Raw genomic sequence first — 23706 nt, forward strand, 5'->3', positions numbered from 1 at the left:
CACATGCATACGCTGTTCTCGTGTTCAACAACTTTTTTTTTTGAAACATTCAACAACTTTTTTGAGGTATTCCACAACTTAATTTTGATTGTGTTCCAGTGGCTTACTTCAGCTTTTTTGTAACTCGTTACCAGTGATGAACATATTGTTTCCCCCTCTCTTGAACAGAGATAGAATGAGAGATCAAGAGCTGTTATTACTTGTTTAGATCCTATACAAATTGTCAACCTAGTGATCTCCATTTGGGTTGACAATTTAGCTAGCTAATTATGTATTGTAATCACTAATTTGTATGTGATGAAAAATATTTGTATGAAAACTGCATCCACATATGAATCCAATGATATGATATTTACGACACATACCACATATTTAGTTAATCAAATTGATGATCTTACCACATATTTAGTTAATCAAATTGATGATCTTACCACATATTTAGTTAATCAAATTGATGATCTAAAACTACACGCCTGTCCTATACCCCGAGACGGAGAAAGTTATGTGAAGTCATAATCCCGCAGCACGCCAAAGGCAAACCAGCCAAAATGTGGAGCAGCCGTCGGTGGTTATAAGGGGAAAGCAGAATTATCCTTAATTAATTAACCAAGTCTTCTCGCTAACAACCATCGGCCCGTCCCTCTCACTGGCTCACACCACACCAGCTCGCCCCGCCGGCTCCCTCTCCCCTCTTACCGGCTCCGTCCTTTCTTCTTCCTCCTCGCCGCCGGAGACCGGTCCTCCGGATCCACCTCCGGTGCGTGGCCAGGGCGGGGCTCGTCGGCGTCCGTGGCCAGGGCGGGGCTCGTCGGCGTCCGTGGCTACTGCAACTAATATCCCTAGTAATCAGACTTGAAATCAACTTCTTTCTCATGTACCCACAGTTCTCCGTTTCAAAATAAGCGTCGTGGGACGGAATATTTGCTTGGCACTATGTACCTATGTTTAATTTCTTATTATATCCACAGATACACCTGAAGTTCTTGAAATGGCTGACAACATGCGCCATGTTCCAAAAGGTTCAATGACATATGGTGAGGATGGAACTGGTGGACTGGCATCCTCTTCAAATCAAACGGTAGCTCACTCTCACGCTTTGCCCGATGTAACTTACGGCCATTATACGTCGGAAAGATATGTAAGGTGATTGTCGTGTCTACCAGGATGATCTCGAAGACGAAAAGGGCGTTTTTACTCAACTTAAAATAAACCCGTCAGAGCCTGATCCGGCGGCTTCAAAGGGTAGTAGTAGTGTTTCTGATGTTTTCCAGTATTTTGCCAACACCATCGTGTGCATATGTAACCTGCCCTTTTTCGCTTAGGTTTCACCTTCAGCCAGGTTAACTGCTGGCGACCAGGAAGCAGCGGGAAGTTAGTCTGCTGCAACTTCTCTTCCGACGGCAGGATCTTGGCAAGTGCTGGACATGAAAACAAGGTGCGAGTAAGATTAACCTTTTTCTCTTGAGATTGAAGCTTCTGCACCTTTGGTGTTCATGAGTATATATGGCGCCTCATTTGATTCTTGTTCCCAGGCTGTAGTTTGGAACATGGACACTTTCCAGACACATCATTTACCAGAAGAGCACGCTTACCTTATCACCGATGTCTGTTTCAGACCTAACTCTACACAGATGGCAACATCTGCTTTTGACAAAACAATTAAGCTATGGAATGCTACAGATGTAAGTTATGCTTAGCTTCCTGGAAGTTCAAAATTTTGGTTCAAATTTGTGAATAAAACCTGAAAGTAGTTTTTTATATATATATGAACCGAACCGAACGTCCGAACCACATTGGTACGTATATCTATTGAATGCAGCTAGCCTAGTGGCAAGGCCCCACGCGGCACGCCCGCAACCATACCTTGTTGGTACATGTCAGTGATTTTTCTTTTTTTGGAAAAACAGGCTAGGCAATGTGTATCGTAACCTAGACCAAGCGATACAACAAATAAGCCTCGGTACCAAGCTTCATGTGTTCGGCGTAGTTCATGCTTCTCTTTTACGCAAGTAATCGATAATAAATTGGAAAACTATTGTCCAGTTTAAATTTTTACTGCTCAAATCTACTTCCACTGAGTTTTGCCAAAGTTTGCCCAACATGCACTCAATGGTATGCTGACCAAATATTATTTATGGGGGCCTATTTCTTTTATGCCTCATTACTGAAAAGGCTCAGCCCGAGCCTGAAGTAGGCTCGGACCTAATCCGGCTTTGAATTAACAAAGCCATCAACCGGCCAAGATTACACGAAACATAATACAAACAACATGAAGAGAAACATCAGGAAACGCCCGAAAGATACAATGGGACACTCTCCACAACTTACAACACATCGCAAAGCTAGTAACTAGAGATATAGAGATGGAGCACAACTAGCAGAAGCAAATGACCGCAACTCTCAGGCGCCAAGGACAAAGAACAGTGGAAGCACCGCTGGGACAACTTGAACTGAATGGACGGCAAGAACAAGGATGAGCACTGAAGAGGTTGAACGTAGCACCTCCCTCCACCACCGAAGAGGGCCACAACCCTCACGTCTTGTCTGAAAAGACGCTCACCATCGGACTTGGGAGATGCTCACCGAGAGCTAGAGAGAGCCAAACTCAAAATCCAGGGCACCCACAGATCTTGACCTTCGTGACGAAGACAACTCACCATGCCAGACACATTGACCCGGACCTAGAGCACCTGACAGCAACAGAGAGGCAGACAACAGGGCAGCGGGACAACACCTCAGCACTGCACCCGCAGGAACCAGCCGCCGGCTAAAGCCCCTACCTTCAACAACCCACACACGAATCCATAGCTCCCCAGGCAACACCTCCATGGATGGGATGACACGCATGGCGCCACCACTGCCCAACCAAGCCGGATTTTGGGTTTTCACCCGGGAGAAGAAACAGAGGTGGCAAGAAAAGGAACCACGACACCGCCTCCAAGAAGAATACGACACCCGAAGCTGACGTCGCTGCCGGGCCGAACCTAGGGTTTTCCCCGGCCCCGATCTACACCACCATCCCCAAAAGCACCAGATCCAGCAGAAGCCGCTGGCAACATGCGCAAAGGGAAAGGGGCGGGAAGGAGGGAGCAACAAACCTTCAGATCTGGCGAGGAAGAAGGCCTCCACGCTGTTGCCGCCAAGCGCCGACGCCCCACCACCCCTTCGGCCGAGGACGCCGACCTGAACCCCTTGCACACACCGCCGCCCCGTGGATCCATACCTCCGCGAACGGAGCTACGAAGACCTTGCCGTCACCGTCACCGGTGGCCCTGCGGGCTTGCCCGGCGACCTTCTCGGGTGGCGGTGAGGAGGGGGGGTGGGAGATGTGTAGGTGGCGGCTCTCAAAACCCTAGCTGCCCCTCGAATCGCCCACGCACTCCACTTCTCAGTACTAAGATATACTTACGGAAATCTGTTGGTGCTCCGGGAGCGCGCGCTCCTGCACGCAAAAATATTTTTTTTAAATGCCAAAAAAATTTCCAACAAAAAATTCTATGTGTTCTTTGTCACATCCAAGTGCTACATACAAATTTGTAGGCAAAAAGATTAAACATTTTGTCCTGTTTAAAAAAAACAAAAAAAACACCAAATGTTACCCCAAATGTCAGCCTAAATTTGTTTTTTTTTTCACCGGAGAAAAGCCGCTGCTCTGTTTCGCATAAAATTTTTCAAGAATGCTTGCGACACTAATAGGAACATCAACAAAAAATTCAGAAATTTTTGAAAACATTTACTATATATTTTTTGTTTACTATTCATGCGGGAAGTGCGCGCTCCCGGGAGCCAAAACGCCATTCTCGATGTACCTACCACTACTAGAGTACTGGAAAAGGCTGTGGAGGTTATTTCAGTTATCTAGATTATTCATGACTCGGATTATAATATGAAACATGACTATTGTGAAAATGAATTAGAGAGCATAATTCATATATGTGTATTATCTGTGTGTTTGCACTTTGTATATTGCTTGAAACTTCAATTTCTTGTTTGGCAGACTCGATTCTCTCATCATACATTCTCTGGGCATAAATATCCAATTGTGTCACTAGATTTTCATCCAAAGAAGACAGACCTTTTGTGTTCTTGTGATAGGAATGGTGAAATCCGGTACTGGGACGTGACTCAGCTTACCTATCTGGGTGCCATGAAGGTCGGCACTCTTCTTTCTGATCCCTTAAAATCTTCTTAATAACTTATACAATATGATTGAATAATTTGCTGTTTTGTAAGTCTGACTTTGGACGGGACGGTCCTCTCGTTCGTTTCCAACCTAGCACTGGACAATTACTCGCAGCTACTACAGGAAATGTTGTCTCTATATTTGACGTTGACACACGTACCAAAAAGTACACCTTGCAGGTCTGTTTTGAACACAGATGCATCAATGTTGCAATGTTTCATTTCTTTCAATGAGAAGTTCATTTGCAATGTTTTCTTGTGTTGTTGCCCCTGCACATTCACACTTCAAATCTCCTGCCTCTCCCTCCCTCCCTCCCTCCCTCTCTCTTTTAAATGAGCTCGTGACTGCAACCATTAAGTTTGTGCCAAGTAATCTTCAAACTAAAGCGTTTGATTATAATCTCAGGGCCATAACATAAGCGTGCAGTGGTTGTGCTGATTTTTCAACACAAACGCATCGATGTTGCACTGTTTCATTTCTTTCATGAGAAGTTTATCTGCAATGTTTTCTGTTATTGCCTCTGCAAATGCACATTCCAAATCCCTTGTCGTTGGGAGTCTTTTTTAATATGGCTGTGCTTGTAATCAATCATATTGTACCAAGAAATCATGAAACTTAAGCGTTGATTATAATCTCAGGGCCATAACAAAGACGTGCAGTCAGTGTGCTGGGACAACACTGGGGAGTACCTTGCGTCTGTCAGCCAGGATCTAGTTAAGGTGTGGTCAGTATCATCAGGAGAGTGCATTCATGAGGTCAGCTCAAATGGAAATAGGTTCTATTCTTGTGTGTTCCACCCAAGTTATACCAACCTCTTGGTGATTGGAGGCTACCAGGTAGCACTCGCTCAAACATTTGAGTTTCAAACTCTTTATTTTCTGCATTTGAAGCATGTCTAATTGCTTTTGCAAAGTGTGTACCCTTGTACTTTTCTACCAGTAAAGTTAATTAGCTATCTTTAGAAATTTTCATTTCTTCTTTGTTGTTAAACTTTTTTTTCTATTTATAATTTGAAGGCTGCTAATATTTCCCTATAACATCCATATGCTAGCCGAAGCTATGTTGATATGTCTTGTAATGTTTGGGTCCTGTTATTAGCTTATATAACATGTTAACAATAAATTTTGATGTTATTGTTTTCCGTACTTTAGTATCATATACGGGGTAATCCTGAACATAAGATTCTTTAAAATGGGGTAAAAGTTGGCAAAAGGCGCTGTAAATTAGTAGACATAAATTATCCTCTGAAAGTGGCAAAAAATCCAAGTATCAGCCTCTGATATAACTGTTTTTTTTGCGGGACTCTGATATAACTGTTAGTAGACATAACTCCATCGACCCTTTGCCTGGCAAAACAACCAGTAGAGGAGCTATATATCCGCAACATAAAATTCGTTAAAAGGGTTAAAAGTTGGCACAACAATCGCTAATGGGGTAATCCGGATGAAAAATTGTTAAATGAGGTAATTCGCGTAAGAAATGTCAAAGTAAGGGGGGTAAGTACTGGAATTCACTCAAAATTTATCATCGGTGCAGTCTTTGGAGCTATGGGACATGGTAAACAACCAAATTATGACGGTACAAGCTCACGAAGGTGTAATTGCCGCGTTGGCACAATCACCGGTAACCGGGATGGTGGCTTCCGCGAGCCACGACAAATCTGTCAAGCTGTGGAAGTAACAATAATATGTGAGAGGAAGGAAGTGTATTTATCTCGATAGGTGTGTGTATGTGGCGCAAAGATAACAAACATGAAAAGGACTAATGTTGCCCTCTCCCCGCCCCCCTGTTCCGTTCTATGAATGCTTGTCAGATGTAAGATGTAACATTTCCTGTGCTCAACCATAACTCATTTGTAATCGTGATCTCTTTGTAGTCAGCAAAGTTGTGATCTCTTTGTAATCAGCAAAGTTGTGAAAACGCCATGTGTTGTGAGCGACAGTATGTATAGCAAGTTAGTTTGAGTTGTCGACTCTTGCTATGTGTGCTCCAAATTGTCAGGTTTTATCTGCCACTTCTGCTTCGGTACAACCCCCTAAACACAACAATGAATGAGATCTCTCTATACCCCCTTCTAATTAAGGGTAGTCACTAGCTCGCTCGCCTCTGTGTGATTGAGCCACAATTTGTCGCAAGGAGCGGTAAATAGGTATATCCACCGTCTTTCCCTAAAAAAGGTCTTTCTACCGTCCTTGGCGCCGGCGGCTTTTTCTCAAATTTGTGAATCCTTTTCAGTTTCATGAATTTTTTTGCAACTTTTTTAGTGAAAGTTTTTCTAAAATCTGTACAAAATTTACAATTTTTTTACAAACCAGTTTTTTTGTATAGGTAGAATTTTTTTTACAAAAGGATTCCCAAATTTTAGAAAAATTTCGCAAATTGGTGGATTATTTTCCTTTTTCAAAATCTCAGATTTTTTACAAAAATATTGCGAAAAAAGAGATGCACTTTTTGCAAATCCCTGAATCCGTGAATGCTTTTTTCGGCCCAACGGGAGCAATGGCGTCGCCTAGTGAGGGCCAAGCCCTAAAAGTTTTTTCTTTTCTATCTTTCGTTTTATGTTAATTCTTTTTCTCTTTTCTGAACATTATTATTATTTTAGAAATCTGTTCAAAAATTTGAAATATTCTTGGGAATGCCAAAAAATGTTCTTATCTTTAAATTTTGTTTAAAATGTTTATAAATGTTTTCATTTTTGATTTTTTTGTTCACAAAATTAAGAAATGTTTGTGTTTAAAAAATAGTTGTTTTTTAAAGTACATGCTCTGAAATTTGTGGTCAACATCAATTGTTAGGAATTTGTTAGCAATTTTGAAAAATGTGTTTGATTTTATACAATTTTCATACACAATTTAGAATTTCAAAATTATTGAAATTTTTAAAGAAATGGCTAGAACATAAGAAAATGTTCATGTTGATTGATAATGATAGAAAATGCAAATAATAAAATCATTCGAATTAAAAAAAACTACATTGTCATGGATGCACCCGTCTAGTCTAATCTAGCACACTCCTCTGAACTTGTGGTTTTCTGGACTATGGATAAATGTCTCTTCTTGCAGCAGTATGGCACGGACATATGAGGCATAGACCCGAATGACTTCTGACACCGTTTGCACGTTGCGACATGTCCAACCATTTATTGGTCCCTTTTCACCGAGAAAACATCAGAAAATGCAAAATTTATCAAAAATCCAAATAACCTGGCATAATGCCTTGAATTAGTCGTAGAATATGGTGGAAATTTTATTTGTCAAGTGAACAAATGCTTATTTCTATCTACGCAAATGGTGGATGTGAACAAATGCGAGATAGAAATAGCATTTTATTTGTCAAGCATAAAACCTAAATCGAGTAGGCTCACCTATGTGCACCAACAACATATGCTAGGTAAGATAAACAACTAAGTGATAGCAGATATATAACATGTAACACTATGACTATCACAAGGTGGGGCTCGGGTAAGAGATAACCAAGGCACGTAAAGACGACGATGTATCTCGAAGTTCACACACTTGCGGATTCTAATCTCCATTTGAAGTGGTGTGAAGGCATAATGCTCGCCAAAATGCCATTAGGGCCACTGTAATCTCCTCACTCCCTCGCATAATGCAAGATGTCGTAATTCCAGTAAGAGACCCTTCAGGCGATCACCGAACCAGTACAAATAGCAACCCTTGGGGCGGTCACCGAACCCGTACAATTGACAACCCTTGGGGGCGGTCACCGGAACCCATACAAATTGCTCGGGGGAATCTTCACAATTTAATTGAAGACCTCGACGCTTGGCTCGAAGCTTTCCACCACAATGATTGAGCTCTGCGACACCACCAACCATCTAGGGCACCCAAGCACCCAAAAGGAATAAGCTCTAGGGTACCAAGCACCCAAGAGTAATAAGCTACACAAACTTCACTTCCACGTATCATCGTGGAGAACTCAAACCTATGCACCAAATGCAATGACAAGGGCACACGAAATGCCCAAGTCATTCTCTCCCAAATCCCACCACAACAACTAATGCTATGGAGAAAAATGAGAGGAAGAACAAAGAGAAGAACACAAAGAGCTCCAAGTCTAGATCCAAAGTGGTTCCCCTCACTTAAGAGGGGAAAGTGATTGGTGGAAATGTGGATTTAGATCTCCTTTCTCTTTTTTTTCAAGAATTAGCAATAATCATTGGAGGGATTGAGAGATCGCAAGCTCAAAGAAGGTCAACAATGCAGGGCAAACATGATCTCAATGGATAAGATCCATTGGGGAGAATACCCAATTTATAGGTGGGGACAAATCCAACTGTTATGGCACAACCCGCAGTAAAGCGGTACTACCGCTTCATGCGGCAGTACCTAGAGAACTGCGGTACTAAGTTGATCAACAAAGCGGTAGTACCGCGCTAAGCAGTACTACTGGGCAGTACTACCCCCTAGTACTGTGAAAGCTGCAAGGGACTACAGAGCAAAAAAGCTAAGTGGAAGTGTGATAGTAGTAGGCAGCAGAAGTACCGCGTCAAGAGGTACTACCGCTGGGGTAGGAGCGGTACTACCGTGCCCTACAACCGCCGATGCGGAAAATAGTCTAGTAGTCCAAATATAAGCGGTAGTGCTCATGGCACTGGACTACGGAAGTACCGCGCAAGCGATACTACTGCTAGAGAGCTTCAAAATAGCGCAAGCAAAACATATGGAAGTAAGAAGACCAGAACTGCCATAACTTCTGCAAACGTTGAAGCGGAGCATAGTGTGGCGTCGAGCGAGAAAGGTCTCTTTTTTGGTTTATTCACTGATCTGAAATGAAACTTAGCACTTGTTTTTTTTATTGATTCCTGGGGCTAGGCGTTCGCAAAATCAGTCTATCCGAACCGCAGACGCACTTTTCAGATCAGTGACGGCCTCTCCAGCAGAGCTGGGCGCCGGGGCCCTGGATGCGCTAGCGATCGGCACATTAAGGGAGTACTTGCCCGGGTTTCTCGGCCTGGTATCCTTATCCTCGAGGATCTAAAATCAGCAAACTCAAGCTAGTTGGGTAGAAAACGACAAGTACTATCCAATGATAATAGGATAAGGAAGAGAACCTTCCCAAATGAAAGAACATGCAGTGCCCCCATGTTTGGTTTTGGTAATTGATGACAATCTCTATGGACTAATGGTTGTCTTGAGTTATATTTGAAGGATTTGTCCATAGGATTTTCTTGAAGTCCATGTGTTGGTTTCAAGGAGTTTATGAGTTGACCAAGGTGCTATTAAGGAATTATCCAAAGATTGGTCATGCGAGTGTTGAGCTTATTGCAAGCATGTCTTGAAGAAGAAGAAGGTTGTGTGATCATTCATGTTTACCTTCAATACATCATCCAAATGAAGAGAGTTGCAAAGATTTAAGGTTGATCAAGACTAAGTCAATAGTGAATCAAGTTGATCAACTCACAAAGCGTAGAAGATGTACCGAGAGGTATCAAGTGATCCCATGGTATGGTAAGCTTTGTCCATTGCACTTTGTGTACTAACCCATGGTCTATGTGAGAGTTCTATGTGGGGTTAGGTATGTATCCATGGGCTTGCATCAAGAGGAAGATATCATACAACCCATGGAAAGGATGACATCAAGTGGTGATCGTCATCAAGATTGCCGTGTGCAAGTTCAAGTGGAGCATCACGAAGAGATCAAGTGCTTGAATCTTGCCATCCATTGTGGTGTCAATGGACTTGTGAAGATGAGCCGAAGAGTGGCTCACCCATAATGGACTATGGGGGAGCAATCATCTAGTCTTCATCGAGCCAACGCAATCAAGAAAGGTGGTCCATCTTGAGGGAGTCAAGATCGTCATCATCTAGCTCAAGTGGACCATGTGCAAGGCAGAGGTTTTCCCTTGATAGGTTTTCTATTTTACCGGTCTCATGGTGGTAGTAGGGAGACCGGGTTATATGATCGTTTGCCGTACTATCAAGGGGGGCTCTCAAGTTGGTAGCTTGATCGTATCGTTAGTAGAGAGCTCAAACCATTGCATCCTTGCATCATGTTTATTGGTTCTTGTTTGTTTCTCTTTGTGAGTCTTAGAGCTTATGGTCATCTTGATGACAAGCTTGAGTTCATCGAAAACGGAGTTCGCATGCGTCTTCTATGATGTTTTCGGTGTTGGAGGTTTTACCGCTCTTATCCAAGGAAGGGTTCTCACCATTTTATTATGGGCCTTTTCTCATTTGCTTCTTATTGATATTTCTATCAAGATTATGTTATCCCTTGTTGCTAGCTTTCCAACAAACTTGGTTTCATCGAATTCGGAGCTCATATGCGAAAGTTGTGGCTGTTTTGATATTGCCTGTTTTACATAGAGAGGTTGTACCGCCCCGTAGAGAGGTTGTACCGGTTGACCGGTACAACCGGTGTTTGGAGCGGTTGTACCGCTCCAGAATTGGTCCGGAGGTTGTACCGGCCATGTACCGCTCTACCACCGGACTAGTTTCTGTTTTGGAGCGGTTCTTGGGCGGTTGTTGACCGGTTTAACCGGTCTAACCGGTACTACCGGTTCCCCAGGCTGTTGTACCGCTTAGAGCTTTTCCCAGGTTCGTTTTTCCTCTGCTTTGGCCGGTTGTACCAGTTCGTGCACCGGTTGTACCGGTCCTACAGGTTTCTGCACATAACGGGCAGATTCATGGGGACCTATTTAAGGGGGTCTTCTTCCTCAATGGTTCCCCATCTCTTTAGCTCATTTTTGCCCCCATTGTTGACCTTCTTCGAGCTTGCTAACTCTCAATCCCTCCATGGATTCTTGCTAGTTTTTGAGGGAAAAGAGAGAGGAGATCTAGATCCACATTTCCACCAATCACTTTCTCCTCTATGTGAGGGGAACCCCTTGGATCTAGTTCTTGGAGTTCTTGGTGTTCTCCTTCTTGTTCTTCCTCTCATTTTCCTCCCTAGCATTAGTTGCTTCGGTGGGATTTGAGAGAGAAGGACTTGGGCACTCCGTGTGCCCTTGCCATTGCATTTGGTGCATCGGTTTGAGTTCTCCACGGTGATACGTGGAAGTTACAAGTTGAGAAGTTTATTACTCTTGGGTGCTTGGTGCCCTTGAGCTTGTTCCTCTTGGGTGCTTGGGCGCCCTAGACGGTTGGTGGTGTTCGGAGCTCAATCATTGTGGTGTAAAGCTCCGGGCAAGCGTCGGGGTCTCCAATTAGGTTGTGGAGATCGCCCCGAGCAATTTGACGGGTTCCGGTGACCGCCCCCAAGGATTGCCAAAGTGTACGGGTTCGGTGACCGCCCCCAAGGGTTGCCATTTGTACGGGTTCGGTGACCGCCCTCAAGGGTCCCTTAGTGGAATCACGGCATCTTGCATTGTGCAAGGGCGTGAGGAGATTACGGTGGCCCTAGTGGCTTCTTGGGGAGCATTGTGCCTCCACACCGCTCCAAACGGAGATTAGCATCCGCAAGGGTGTGAACTTTGGGATACATCATCGTCTCCGCGTGCCTCGGTTATCTCTTACCCGAGCCCTTTACTTATGCACTTTACTTTGTGATAGTCATATTGTTCTTGTCATATATCTTCCTATCACATAGTTGCTTATCTTGCTTAGCATAAGTTGTTGGTGCACATAGGTGCGCCTAGTTGTTGTAGGTTTTGTGCTTGACAAATTAACCGTTAGGTTTATTCCGCATTTGTTCAAGCCTAAACCGTAAATATTTTAAAACGCCTATTCACCCCCCCCTCTAGGCGACATCCACGATCTTTCACCAAATATGACCCGACAAAAACTCCAACATAAAAAACACAATAGATGATGCATACGAAATCCATTTTCGATGAACTTGAACTTGTCATGAAGATGATCACACACTAGAAAACTCACACTGAGAAAAACCAAACAAGAACCAAGAAAGATGATGCCAATGATGCAAAGGTTTGAGCTCTCTACAAATGATATGATCAAGCTACTCACTTGAGAGTCCCCCTTGATAGTACGACAATCAATCCTATAACCCGGTCTCCCAACTAGCACCACGAGACCGGTAAAATAGAAAACCTATCAAGGTCAAACCTTTTCCTTGCGCAAAATCCAGTTGATCTAGATGATGACAATCTTGACTTTCTCAAGTTGAACCACCTTTCTTGATTTCGCATGCTCGATGAAGACTAGTAGATTGCTCCCCACTCCACCATGGATGAGATACTCTTCGTCACATATTCACAAGTCCATTGTCAACACAATGAATGACAAGCTTCAAGCACGTGATCTCTTCGTGATGCTCCGCTTGAACTTGCACACCGCAACCTTGATGACGATCTTCACTTGATGTCATCATAGGTTTTATATATATATATATATATATATATATGATATCTTCCTTTTGATGCACGCCCATGAAAACATACCTAACCCCAAAAAGAACTCTTACGTAGACCATGTGTTAGTACACAAAGCATAATGGACAATGCTTACCATACCAAGAGGTCACTTGATCCATCGGTACATCTTCTACGTTTTTGTGAGTTGATCAACTTGATTTACTCTTTGACTTAGTCTTGATCGGCCTTGTATCATATCTTCTTATAACCTTAAAACCAACAAATGGTCTTCAAGCAAAACCTATGGACAGACCCTTAAAATATAATTCAAGGTAGTAATTACTCCATAGGGATTGGTATCAATTACCAAAACCAAACATGGGGCACCATGCTCTTTCGCTGAGCATATCCATGGTAGACATCCATGCCAGGTTTGAACGATTTTCAACACATTGTATGCAAGTTGCGACATGTTCGACCATTTATCGGTCTTTTTTTCACCGAAAAAACTATAGAAAATGCAAAAGTTGTCGAAAACCCAAACAACTTGGCATGGTGCCATGAATTGGTCATACAAGGCCATGAAAAAATTAAGCCATTTCAAAGATGTCGAGAAACAACGTGCTTTCAGACGTAGCCTTCTAGCCTACCGAAGACCCTCGATTCAACATGGTCCATTTCTGGACATTTTTGAAATGACTCCAACTTTTGCAAGTAGGTGGGCATCCTCATGTAGACAGCCATGCCAGGTTTGAATGATTTCCGACATGTGTATGCAAGTTGCGACACGTCCGACCATTTGTCGGCCTTTTTGACCGAGAAAACTCCAGAAAATGCAAAATTTGCGGAACACTAAAACAACTTGGCATGATGCCTTGAATTAATCATATACAAGTCAATGAATGGGGTCCTTTGATGGATGTCGATAAACAACATTCTCTCAAACGGAGCTTTCTGGCCTACCCAAACACCCTACGTTAAACACGGTATTTTTTGGACAGTCTTGAAATGACCCCAACTTTTGCTAGGCGGGCATGCCCATGATAGACATCGTTTGAAGAAAACAATACTTAAACTTATAATTTAAACAGGTACTTAAAACTGTTATATTAAGTTTTTAACATAACTAATAAATACAATGGGGTTAAATTGAAAACAGTTAATGTTTTTGTTAAAAAACATTTAATCAATATTTGAAGGAAAACATAATTTAAAATCATAAATTAAAACAGTTACTTAAAACTATTGTTTTTGTATTCCAAACAATATTTAAAATTATTTAAAATGTTAAAATGAAAAAATTTCATAAAGGAGGAAAATGAATTAATGAAAAAAAAGAAGAAACAAGAAAAAAATAAAAAAGATGCAGTAGATTGCCGCTGTTTCGCACAAGGTGAACGGCGGAGCAATGCGTTTGGGCTGGTCCATTTATGCATACAGTCTACGGAACTAACCGTCAGGTTTTTTTATTTTTCTATTACTGCTTTTCCAATATTATCTTTTTTCCTTTTTTTCTGTTTCTTTTTCATTGTTTTAATTTTTTCCTTTTTCTTTCTTGTTTCCTTTTCAAATTTATTGCTCGTTTTGAAAAAATGTTCTTGAGATTTTTTTTGGAAATTTTGGAAAATATTCATGTTTTGAAAAGTTGTTTATATTTTCAAAAAATGTTTGTTTTCAATTTTTAAACAAATTTAAAAATTGTATGTGATTTTCAGAAAAATGTTATTGTTCTCAAATTATTCAGAATGTTAAAAAATGTTCCCATTTTCGATTTTTTCTCAAAACTCAAATATTGTACATGTTTTAAAAATGTCCGTTTTTATATTATTTTTTTGCAATTTAGAAAATGTTCATTTTTTCAAATATTCGTATTTACCTATTTTTTGCATAAATTCCAAACATGTATTCTTGTTTTCGGGAAACTTTTCAGAATGTTAATCCCGTTTTCAATTTTTTTCTCAAAACTCAAAAATTGTTTGGGATTTTCATAAAATGTTCACACTTTTGAAAAGTTGCTTAGAATTTCGAAAATATTCCCATTAACAAGTTTGGTCTATAATTCAAAAAATGTTTGCATTTTTCAGAAATTTAAAAAATTGTATGTGTCAAAAAAGGCATGTTTTTTTAAAAGTTGAATTTTCAAATTTTGTTCGAGTTGTCAAACAACTATCAGAGTTTTAAACATTACTCACTTTTTAGAAAATTCTTTATAATTTCCCAGAAAAGATCAAAAAATATCCAAAAACTCGCGCGGATTCTGTGTTGCACTTAGCTCTGAAAGTGGCGCGCTCAATGATAGTCACCAGTCAGCTCGAGCTCCTCTGTGTGAGCTATAGGTCCGGAGTTTGAATGCTTGCATGGTCGTTCTTTGTTCTTTTTTTTGGACATTAGATCGCTGCCATACTGTATGTGTGCGTTTGCTACATACGGCGTGTACATGTAAAAGTGGGTGTAACTTGTCATAAGTCCATATTACGCTTTATACGTTTATAGTGAGAGGGGTTGTACCGAAGTGGGACTCTCTGCCTGCATATAGTTCTGAAATGCCATGCTGATAACTTAATTCAACACAAGAGATGGCGGCTTTAGAAAGAAATGATCTGTAGGCCGTTTTAGCAACAAAGAAATGGACCAATAACACTACTCCCGCCGATTCATATTAAGTTATCAACGGTAATTGATATGGATTGGAGGCAGTACTTTGTACTAAATCAACGAAAACTATTCACTTCAGATTCTGTAAAATAGAAATCCTTGCACCTGCAGGAAGGTAAAGAAAGATATCGCCTCACCAGGAAGGTAAAGAAATGGACACCGCTGTTATTATTCCTTCCGATTCTGTCGAATCTCACTAGCCTTTCTTAGCGCCAACACACTAACCACAAGAGAGAGACAAATCCTTTGCATTTACCAGGTGGATCACAATCAGAGTTAATTTACGGTTACCCGCCTGTATATATCATCCACGCCCCCCCAAATCACAAACCAAACACAAACAGGATCGCCCGCAGCACGAGCAAAACCAACCTTCTTCGTCTCCAGAGGAAATAGCAGACCACTCCCAGTCCCACAATGGCCGCCAGTCCCAAGCCCCAGCTCCTCCCGGCGCTCCTCCTCCTCGCCGCTGCCGCCGCCCTTGTCGTCGCGTCCTGCCACGCGGCACGGCTACCACAGGCCGCCGGAGGTACAGATAGCTCTGCAACTCCGGCCGGTCTCAGTTACATACATTTACATTTATAGTAGCACATGTTTTCTCTTTCTCTTTCTTTCTGACGTGGTCGGTCGGCCGGTCTCGACGTTTGTGCGTGCGTGCAGGTGGAGGCTTGGCGGCGGAGAAGTCGCACAGGGACGCCAGCTGCCTGGAGCTCACGCAGGTGGAGTGCCAAATTACGCCGTGCACCAATTACTGCTTCCGCATCGGGCTCAACACCACGGGCTATTGCACCTTCAAAGGCCTCAACGTCTACTGCTGCTGCCCTGTCCCGGCCGCCGACGCCGCCACCGCCGAGCTGCCGGCCTCCCTCCCCCCCTCCGGCCCTCAGGCCGGTTTAGTTTAGCCACGTAGGCATAGCTGGATCTTCATGCCCACGTACACATTTTTACCAACATTGTAGAGAGAGATATTGAAAACCACGCGCCATATGTATCACCATCAGCAATAAAGTTTGCAAAACTCAAATGTATCGCTCGGCCGTACTGGCTGGCTAGCCTCTATTTTGATACGATGCTGTTTTCTTTTAACTATAGGGGGAAAAGCTCCTCGCCGGAATTTTTTCATTTCAAATGAACGGAAGAGTGTGTACAAGTACACTTATCGTGGGGAAAGTATATCAGGCATAGACGGGCGTGTTCCTTTTTGATCACTGGATTTGACTCCCATAAGGTTAGATCATCAATGATGTTGATAACTGTCACCGAGGAACCGAGGAACCTAGATGGAGTTGTCGAAGAACCATAGCCTATCTAGTGTCCCAAATTTTCCGTAGAACGATGAGAATGAAGGGGCCGGTGAAGACCAAAACTCGCCGAACGACCTCAAAGGTCTGCCAAATGCCGATATCCCGCGACACCGAGCAATAGGGCATGAGAAGGATAGGTGTTGCCGATCCTCTAAAACATCCGGGGCAGGTCGAGTTGTCTTGCAAGTTTTTTCTGTGGACGGTCCAGCTGAAGATCTTGAACTTTGCCGGCACACACAATTCTCAGATGGCGTATAGTTTGGAGTTTCTCATTTGAGCAGAGAGGGTTGCGTATGCACGGCGACCGCTGAAACTTGAGCCATCCCCTGCAACAAAAAACTCAAGGAAGAGAGCTCACTGTCGCAGTTTGTCAAGGATATATTTACCGGGGAGGGGTGGGGGGACGGGGATCGGAATTTGTGGTTACTGCATTAAACCAGAAATTACAGGACAAAATCTCGAAACAAATTTGAATTTAAATTTCTTTTATTGTATATAAGGAATGTGAACGGTGAATCTAGGTAACCATTCAGGAACGGTCTTATCTCGGTGGTGGACATCATGCTTTACTCCGAACTGCATGGTCGCGGGTTCGATCCCTGTGCTCTCTCCGGCTTACTAATATTTGTTGATGTTAATGTCTAAAATTTATAAGAACACTCGGAATTCTCTGTCTAAATGAGATAAGGAGTAATTTCCGCACAAAGTGTCACAACAAATACGCAAAACAGAACACCGAGACCAAATAAACCAATATTAGTCTTGACCTTTAGTTGAAATTCACCTCATAAGAAACCAATGGCCTACAGCATCACCTCATAAGCTGAAAAGAAGTCCCGCCATGGTTGACTAGACCACACGATCAGGAACCCAGATCAACATGACACAAACCCCACATCTCAAGCAACGAGCCAAGACAGCGAACAATAACATACCTAAAGGAATAAAGGAAAAAAAACAGCCCCTTCTTGTGATGTTGCAGAGACCTTTTGTTATAGTGAAAAAATGCTGCTAGGGGGTGGATGCTCGTAGCTGATTGGGTCGGCGTGCTGCAATGTTAGTATTCGTCACAACTTGTAGTTGGAAAAGCAGTCATATACAAAAGACCATGTGTAATGGGTGCACATATACTCGGTAGAGTCAGACAAATATGTTTTCAAAACCGAGTTTACAGTCCCGTTGAGGGGTGGACATAGGGTACCACTTCGACACTCGGCCAGGTGCCGTCAACCAGTGAACCGCTCGGAGGGAGATTAGTTTGGGCTCATCTATGGGCAGTCGTGTTCGTGGATGACTTTCCTCCTAGCCCACTAGATTGCCATAATGTCACTGATATCTTGAAAAAAGACTCATGCGAGAGTGTATGAATCATCGAGAACAACCATTGTTTCATACTCGGTTCCGTAGTTTCGCACGAGTGTTCTCCTAGATCACCATCAATAAGTGCCCAAAATGCATCTTGCCATAGTGCACTCAAATAGAGAATGTCTTCAGGAATTTGCACCTCCACATAATGCGCATTGACCCGTAGTAGCCATTTCTCGGTGTGCTCTCACATCCTCAGTTGGAAGGGAATTTTTTGCTAACATCCAGACAAACATCCATATCTTACCCGAGACCGACTTTTTCCATAACATTTTCCGTGAAATGACATCTCTGTCATTACTCGAAGAGCCAGAAGTGCCATCTGTCCATGCTTCACTCCTTATCTTTGTAGAAATCATCATTTTATAGGCTGATCTGACGCTGAAGGTGCCATTCTTTTAAAAATTCAAGCCCATCTATCCTCCATGTCACTAGTACACAATGGTATGCTAAGAATAGCCGGGGCATCAATCGGAAGGCATACCTCGGCGATCTTCTCCCTGTCCCATCTCGCAACACTATGATCAATTAGCTCCGATAGGAAAATAGGAGGATTAGCAAACCGATAGCCAAATGGCAGCATCATCACATCATACAGTATCCAATTATCAGTCCACATGTGAGTTGTGGTTCCATTACCTATTTGCCAAATTAGTCCATGTTTAGTATGTCACACCCCTCCACACTCGCTCTCCAGATCTGACTTGGGTGACTGGCCAGTTCTGCATTCAAGATTGTTCTAGCAGGAAATAAACGACCTTCAATATCCTGATGCTTAATGATTCTAGTGATTGGAGAATGTGCAATGACTGTTTTGCTAGTAGAGCCAGATTAAATAACTCAAAGTCCATGAAGCCTACACCTCCCCTATACTTTGGTTGTCTCCCATGAGACCCGGTTAGGCTTGTGATGGCCGTCCTTTCTTTCCCACCAGAATTTAGGAATCAACATGTTCAAATGCTCACACAACCCCCTTGGCAATTCAAAGCATGACATGGAGAAAACAGGAACAACTTGTGCAATAGATTTTATCAAAACTTCTTTACCAGCAAAGGACATGGTTTTGTCAATCCATCCTTGGACTTTGCTCCACAAATAATCTTTCAAGTATTTGAAGGCTCCATTCTTCCAAGAACCCACCACAGATGGGATCCCTAAATATTTCCCAGTCAAAGTTCCACTAGGAACATGCAACAAGGCTTTTACCTCCTCTCTGACACTTGCAGGGCAACCCTTACTAAAGAAGATACAAGACTTGTCTCAGTTTATGCGCTGGCCTGATGCCTGACAATATATGGTTAATAACTAGTTTGCCTTATTTGCGCCGTCTCCACTTGCCTTGAGAAGCAACATGTTGTCATCTGTGAATAATAAGTGGTTTATAGGTGGAGCCACAGCCGCCACCTTCACGCTATGCATGCATGCCCGTGGCGAGGTATAAACGGACGCAGTTTGGATGCCCTCTACCCCTTAAACCCGGACCAAAGGTCTATCATGCACTGATTTTTCGTTGTATACACTGTTTTATTTAAGTGTAAAACTGGTTTTATTCGTTCTTATTCTGTAAAATCTTGCAGATTTTCGCTGGCGTGAACAAGATCGTGCAAATCAGCTTGTAGAAGAATTCACTCGAAGGTAGATCCCTAGCAAAAATAAAATAAAAAATCCTGCATTTACACAAGCAAATCCTGCATTTACCAGGCAAATCCCAAAAAATCATGCATTTACACAAGTAAATCCTGCATTTCCGGATTCACCAAAGCGATACGATAGCAGATCGACCAAAATTTCACTCGCCTATATAACCACCACGTACGTCCAACCATACGATACAGACACAGCAAACAATCGAGCTAGCAGTAGAACTATTCTTCTCGACGACCGTCACCAAGAAAATGGCCATGGTCAGTCCCAGCACCGCTCTCCTCCTCCTTGCGGCCGCCCTCCTCATGGCCTCGTGCTGCTACGCATCGTCACAGCATAGATGGCTGCCGTAATAATCTTATATGCCTACGGCCTTATCTATGCCGACGGCTGCCGTAGGCATAGATGGAGCTATGCCGACGGCCTGGGGAGTACCGTCGGCACAGAAAAGCTGTCGGCATAGCTCCATTTATGCCTACGGCAGCCGTAGGCATAGTAAGGTCGTCGGCATATATCGATCTATGCCTACGACAACCATAGGCATAGTTAGGCCGTCGGCATAGAGGTGGCCCTCGTGGCCTAGGGACAGACGGCGGGCTGACACCGTCAAATCTATGCCGACGGCCCTGACGGCGGCCGTCGGCATAAATATCATCTGTTTTTTTATTAGGAGCTGCCACGTGGCAGAGCTATGCCGACGGCAAAGCCGTAGGCATAGTTTTCCATCTATGCCTACGGCAAGGCCGTAGGCATAGCCTCGCCACGTGGCGCCTCCTGGTAGCCCCTGGCCAAGAACTATGCCTACGGCTATGCCGTAGGCATAGATATCATTTTTTTTTTAAATTATTTTTTTGTTTTTAAAAGTTAAAATTTGAATAATTTAAATCTAACTTATCTAAATTTCAACATACACAAATTATACATCGACTTGGGGTAGAATTTTCCATAGATTATGAATATACAGTTTTTTTTGTTTTTGAGTATGTTAGAAATGTGACCTCATGTACTTTTGCATATAGGTCCTTATAGTTTGTTAAAATCATAAGTAATTGATACTTGGATCGATTTTGACAAATTTTATATGGTTTTTTATCAGAATCTTGAAAGGATTATGTTGCTATACTATTTTTCAAATTTGAACAAACTTAAATCATGTTTGCTTCAAATTTACAGAAAACACCCTTTTGTTTTGAATTTTTTGTATATTTTTCATACCTTGGCCAATCAAGACAAATTTTATATCTACATCCATCAGATTGTTCCAAGGATTGTGGTGGCAGGCGCAAACACCCGGCAACCGGCTCCGGAGTGTGACTCCTTCATGGATGGCGATGCCGTCGACACTTGGAGGGGGAAAACGGCCACGTTGGGTCGAGACGGAGGGAATCTTATGGTGGGTTTGGCCCAAACCTTGTTCTCAAGTGTTCCTATGGGCTGACCTATCATAACCAGGTGAAAATGTCTGTTGGTCAAATCCCGTCTAACAAAAGTCAAAGGCGTAGATCTCCAGGTCAATTGGTCCAGGGTTAGGCCGGTTGGGGGCCTTCGGGGGGTAGCAATGCCACCAGAGCATTGCACCGGGTCCTCATACATGTCTTAAGGTGCGGTGGCATGTCTGAAGAGGCAATACGCGGCTCCGGTGTGAGCCCCCCCCACGGACGGCAATGAAATCGAAGTAATCCCTCTACGGTTTTGGCGTTGCATGAATATTTCTGAACACTCGGAGCGTGATCAATTCATGAAATTTTTACACAGTGCAGACACATGTGATATAATAGGCATTGCAATTTCTTATATTTTTTAAAGATGCAAGAGTATGTGAAAAAAAAACCCACTACGGATTGTTCTTCGCGTGTCTACGAGTGTGGCCAGGGGCCTTCGGGGGCTAGCTATGCCACCAAATCTTGCATTGGGTCCTCTTACATGTCTGGAAGTGTGGTGTCAGGTGCAAACACCTGTCATGTGGCTCCGGAAATGTGACCCCCTTCACGGAAGGCGCTGCCGCCGGCACTTGGAGGGAGGAAACGGCCGCGTCAGGTCGACACGAGGGGGATCCGGTGGTGGGTTGGGCCCAGTCGGGGGCCTTCGGGGTAGCAATGCCACCAAAACTTGCATTGTGTCTTAATATATGTATACAAGTGTGATTAAGTGTTGAAATAGCCAACGGAGCAACGAGCAGCACACTTCCTTCACAAAACCGGACACGTTCTCTCTCGATAATCAGATACTACCTTGGAGATGGTGTAGTTTACAAGTGGCCTCCTGTGAGGCTTCTGCGAAACATGCTCAAACTTTTTACCACACCCTACAAGGGCCATATGACTACACCATGCCAGGTCCTGAGGATTTTTGGCATCGTATGATCCCATGGATTTTAATGGCTAGATCTGGCATGCCCCGAGTTACATTCACCCTGCGGTGGTGGGGCCTCCCCCTCCTTTGGTTGCACTAGGCCTACACATACCGCAAAGATATCATATGTGATTTAACAAACCACTTCTGGACATCATTTCAGGTGGTCGCCAAGCAGATCTGCAATTTCCCGCATTGAAACCCTACGGATGCAATAAATGTCTCAAATATTGCAGGTGGCCCAGAAAAATGCCATGCCCTGGCACGTGTCATGCAATGGCCCCCTTTGAGAGCACGAGAAGTTTAAAGGTCAACGAAGAAACTGGCATCACACCTCCTTCACAAACTAAACACGTTCTCTCTCGATAGCCAGATACTACCTCGGAGATGGAGCAGTTTACAAGCGACCTCCGGACAGGCTTCTGCGAAACAGGCTCAAACTTTCACCACACTCCACAAGGGCCATATGAAGACACCGTGCTAGGTCCTGAGGATTTCCAGCATCGTATGATTTTTGTTTGATTTTAACGGTTGGATCCGGCATGCCGTCGATGTAAATTTGCCTCCCGGTGGTGGGGCATGCCCCTCCTTGGGTTGCACTAGTCCTACACATACCGCAAAGACATCATATATGATTTGATGAACCACTTCTGGACATCATTTCAGGTGGCCGCCGTGCAGATCGGCAATTTCCCGCATTGAAACCCTACGGATGGAGTAAATGTCTCAAATATTGCAAGTGGGCCCGAAAAATGCCATGTACTGTCACGTGTCATGCAATGGCCCCCTTTGAGAGGACGAGAAGTTTTGAGGTCAACAGAGCAACGGGCAACACACTTCCTTCACAAACCGGGCACGTTCTCTCTCGTTAGCCAGATACTACGTCGGAGATGATGCAATTTACAAGCGACCTCAGGTTAGGTTTCTGCGAAATGCGCTAAAACTTTCACCACACCCTACAAGGGCCATATGACGACACCGTGCGAGGTCCCGAGGATTTCCGGCATCGTATGGTTTGCCGTGGATTTTAACGGCTAGATCCGGCATGCCGCCGACGTACATTCGCCCCCCCCCCGGTGGTGGGGCCTGCTCCTCCTTTGGTTGGATGGTACCTACACATTCTCCCCCGGTGGTGGGGCTTGTAGCTGCGCGACGCACGGGACGACGTCGGCGCAGACGGGGGCACCCCTGCCGCCTCCGCCAAGATCCCCTGCAGGCCAGCACCTCCGGCCCGCCCCCATGAGCAGCGGGCAGAGCCACCAGATCGGAACAACGGGTGCCCCAACCAGCCGGGACCCGTACCTGTATCAGCCATGAAGGAAGACGCCTCACCCGAGCCTGATGCAGACAAACCGCCGGCGGAGAGACTTGCTGTCGCCGCGTGCAGATCGGTCAACCACCATGGCCGCAACAACGCCGCTGTAGACCACCCCCGCAGAGGCCACGACAGGCCCCTGCCATCATATATGATTTAACAAATCACTTTGCATATAGTTTCTCAAATGACTGTAGGCAAAATGAGTTTATCAATTTTTTAATTCTAAAAAATTCATTTTTTTTGGAAAAAACATGAAATTTGGCAGAATATTGGTTTGTGATTCGTAGAGGGTGTGGAAAAAGTTTGAAAAGATTTCATAAAAAACTCTAATAAATCTAGCAAAACAAATACGTAAAGAAGCACACAAAAATGAAGACTTCCTATTGGGTGACCACCCGGTCACGCGGATCGGTGACGTGGATGGCTGGCCCCACGCTCCTCTGCACCTCCAAAAAGAAAAGAAGAAAAAGAAAACGTGCGCACGCACGATACAAAATCAAATGAAATTTTGGGCCTTCCCGCGCCACTCAGCCCGCTTCCCTCCCACCCACCAAAATTAAAAAAAGAGAGGAAAAGAAGCGAGAGAGAGCCCACCCAAGACCCAACA

General features: G+C 43.7%; 1 protein-coding gene across 1 annotated transcript; it reads left to right on the forward strand.

Moving 5' to 3' along the window:
• The first annotated feature begins 616 nt into the window (after window positions 1–616).
• LOC123139623 (transcriptional corepressor LEUNIG_HOMOLOG-like) lies at window positions 617–6103 on the forward strand. Its single transcript, XM_044559372.1, has 9 exons — window positions 617–842; window positions 969–1078; window positions 1164–1242; window positions 1323–1435; window positions 1533–1682; window positions 3998–4153; window positions 4234–4362; window positions 4822–5019; window positions 5720–6103. Exons 2-9 carry the CDS (start codon window positions 989–991, stop codon window positions 5861–5863), a joined length of 1059 nt encoding a protein of 352 aa, XP_044415307.1. The 5' UTR covers window positions 617–842; window positions 969–988; the 3' UTR covers window positions 5864–6103.
• The last annotated feature ends 17603 nt before the right edge of the window (window positions 6104–23706 follow it).

The sequence above is a fragment of the Triticum aestivum genome, chromosome 6B (genome assembly GCF_018294505.1).
Source record: "Triticum aestivum cultivar Chinese Spring chromosome 6B, IWGSC CS RefSeq v2.1, whole genome shotgun sequence".
Lineage (NCBI taxonomy): Eukaryota > Viridiplantae > Streptophyta > Magnoliopsida > Poales > Poaceae > Triticum > Triticum aestivum.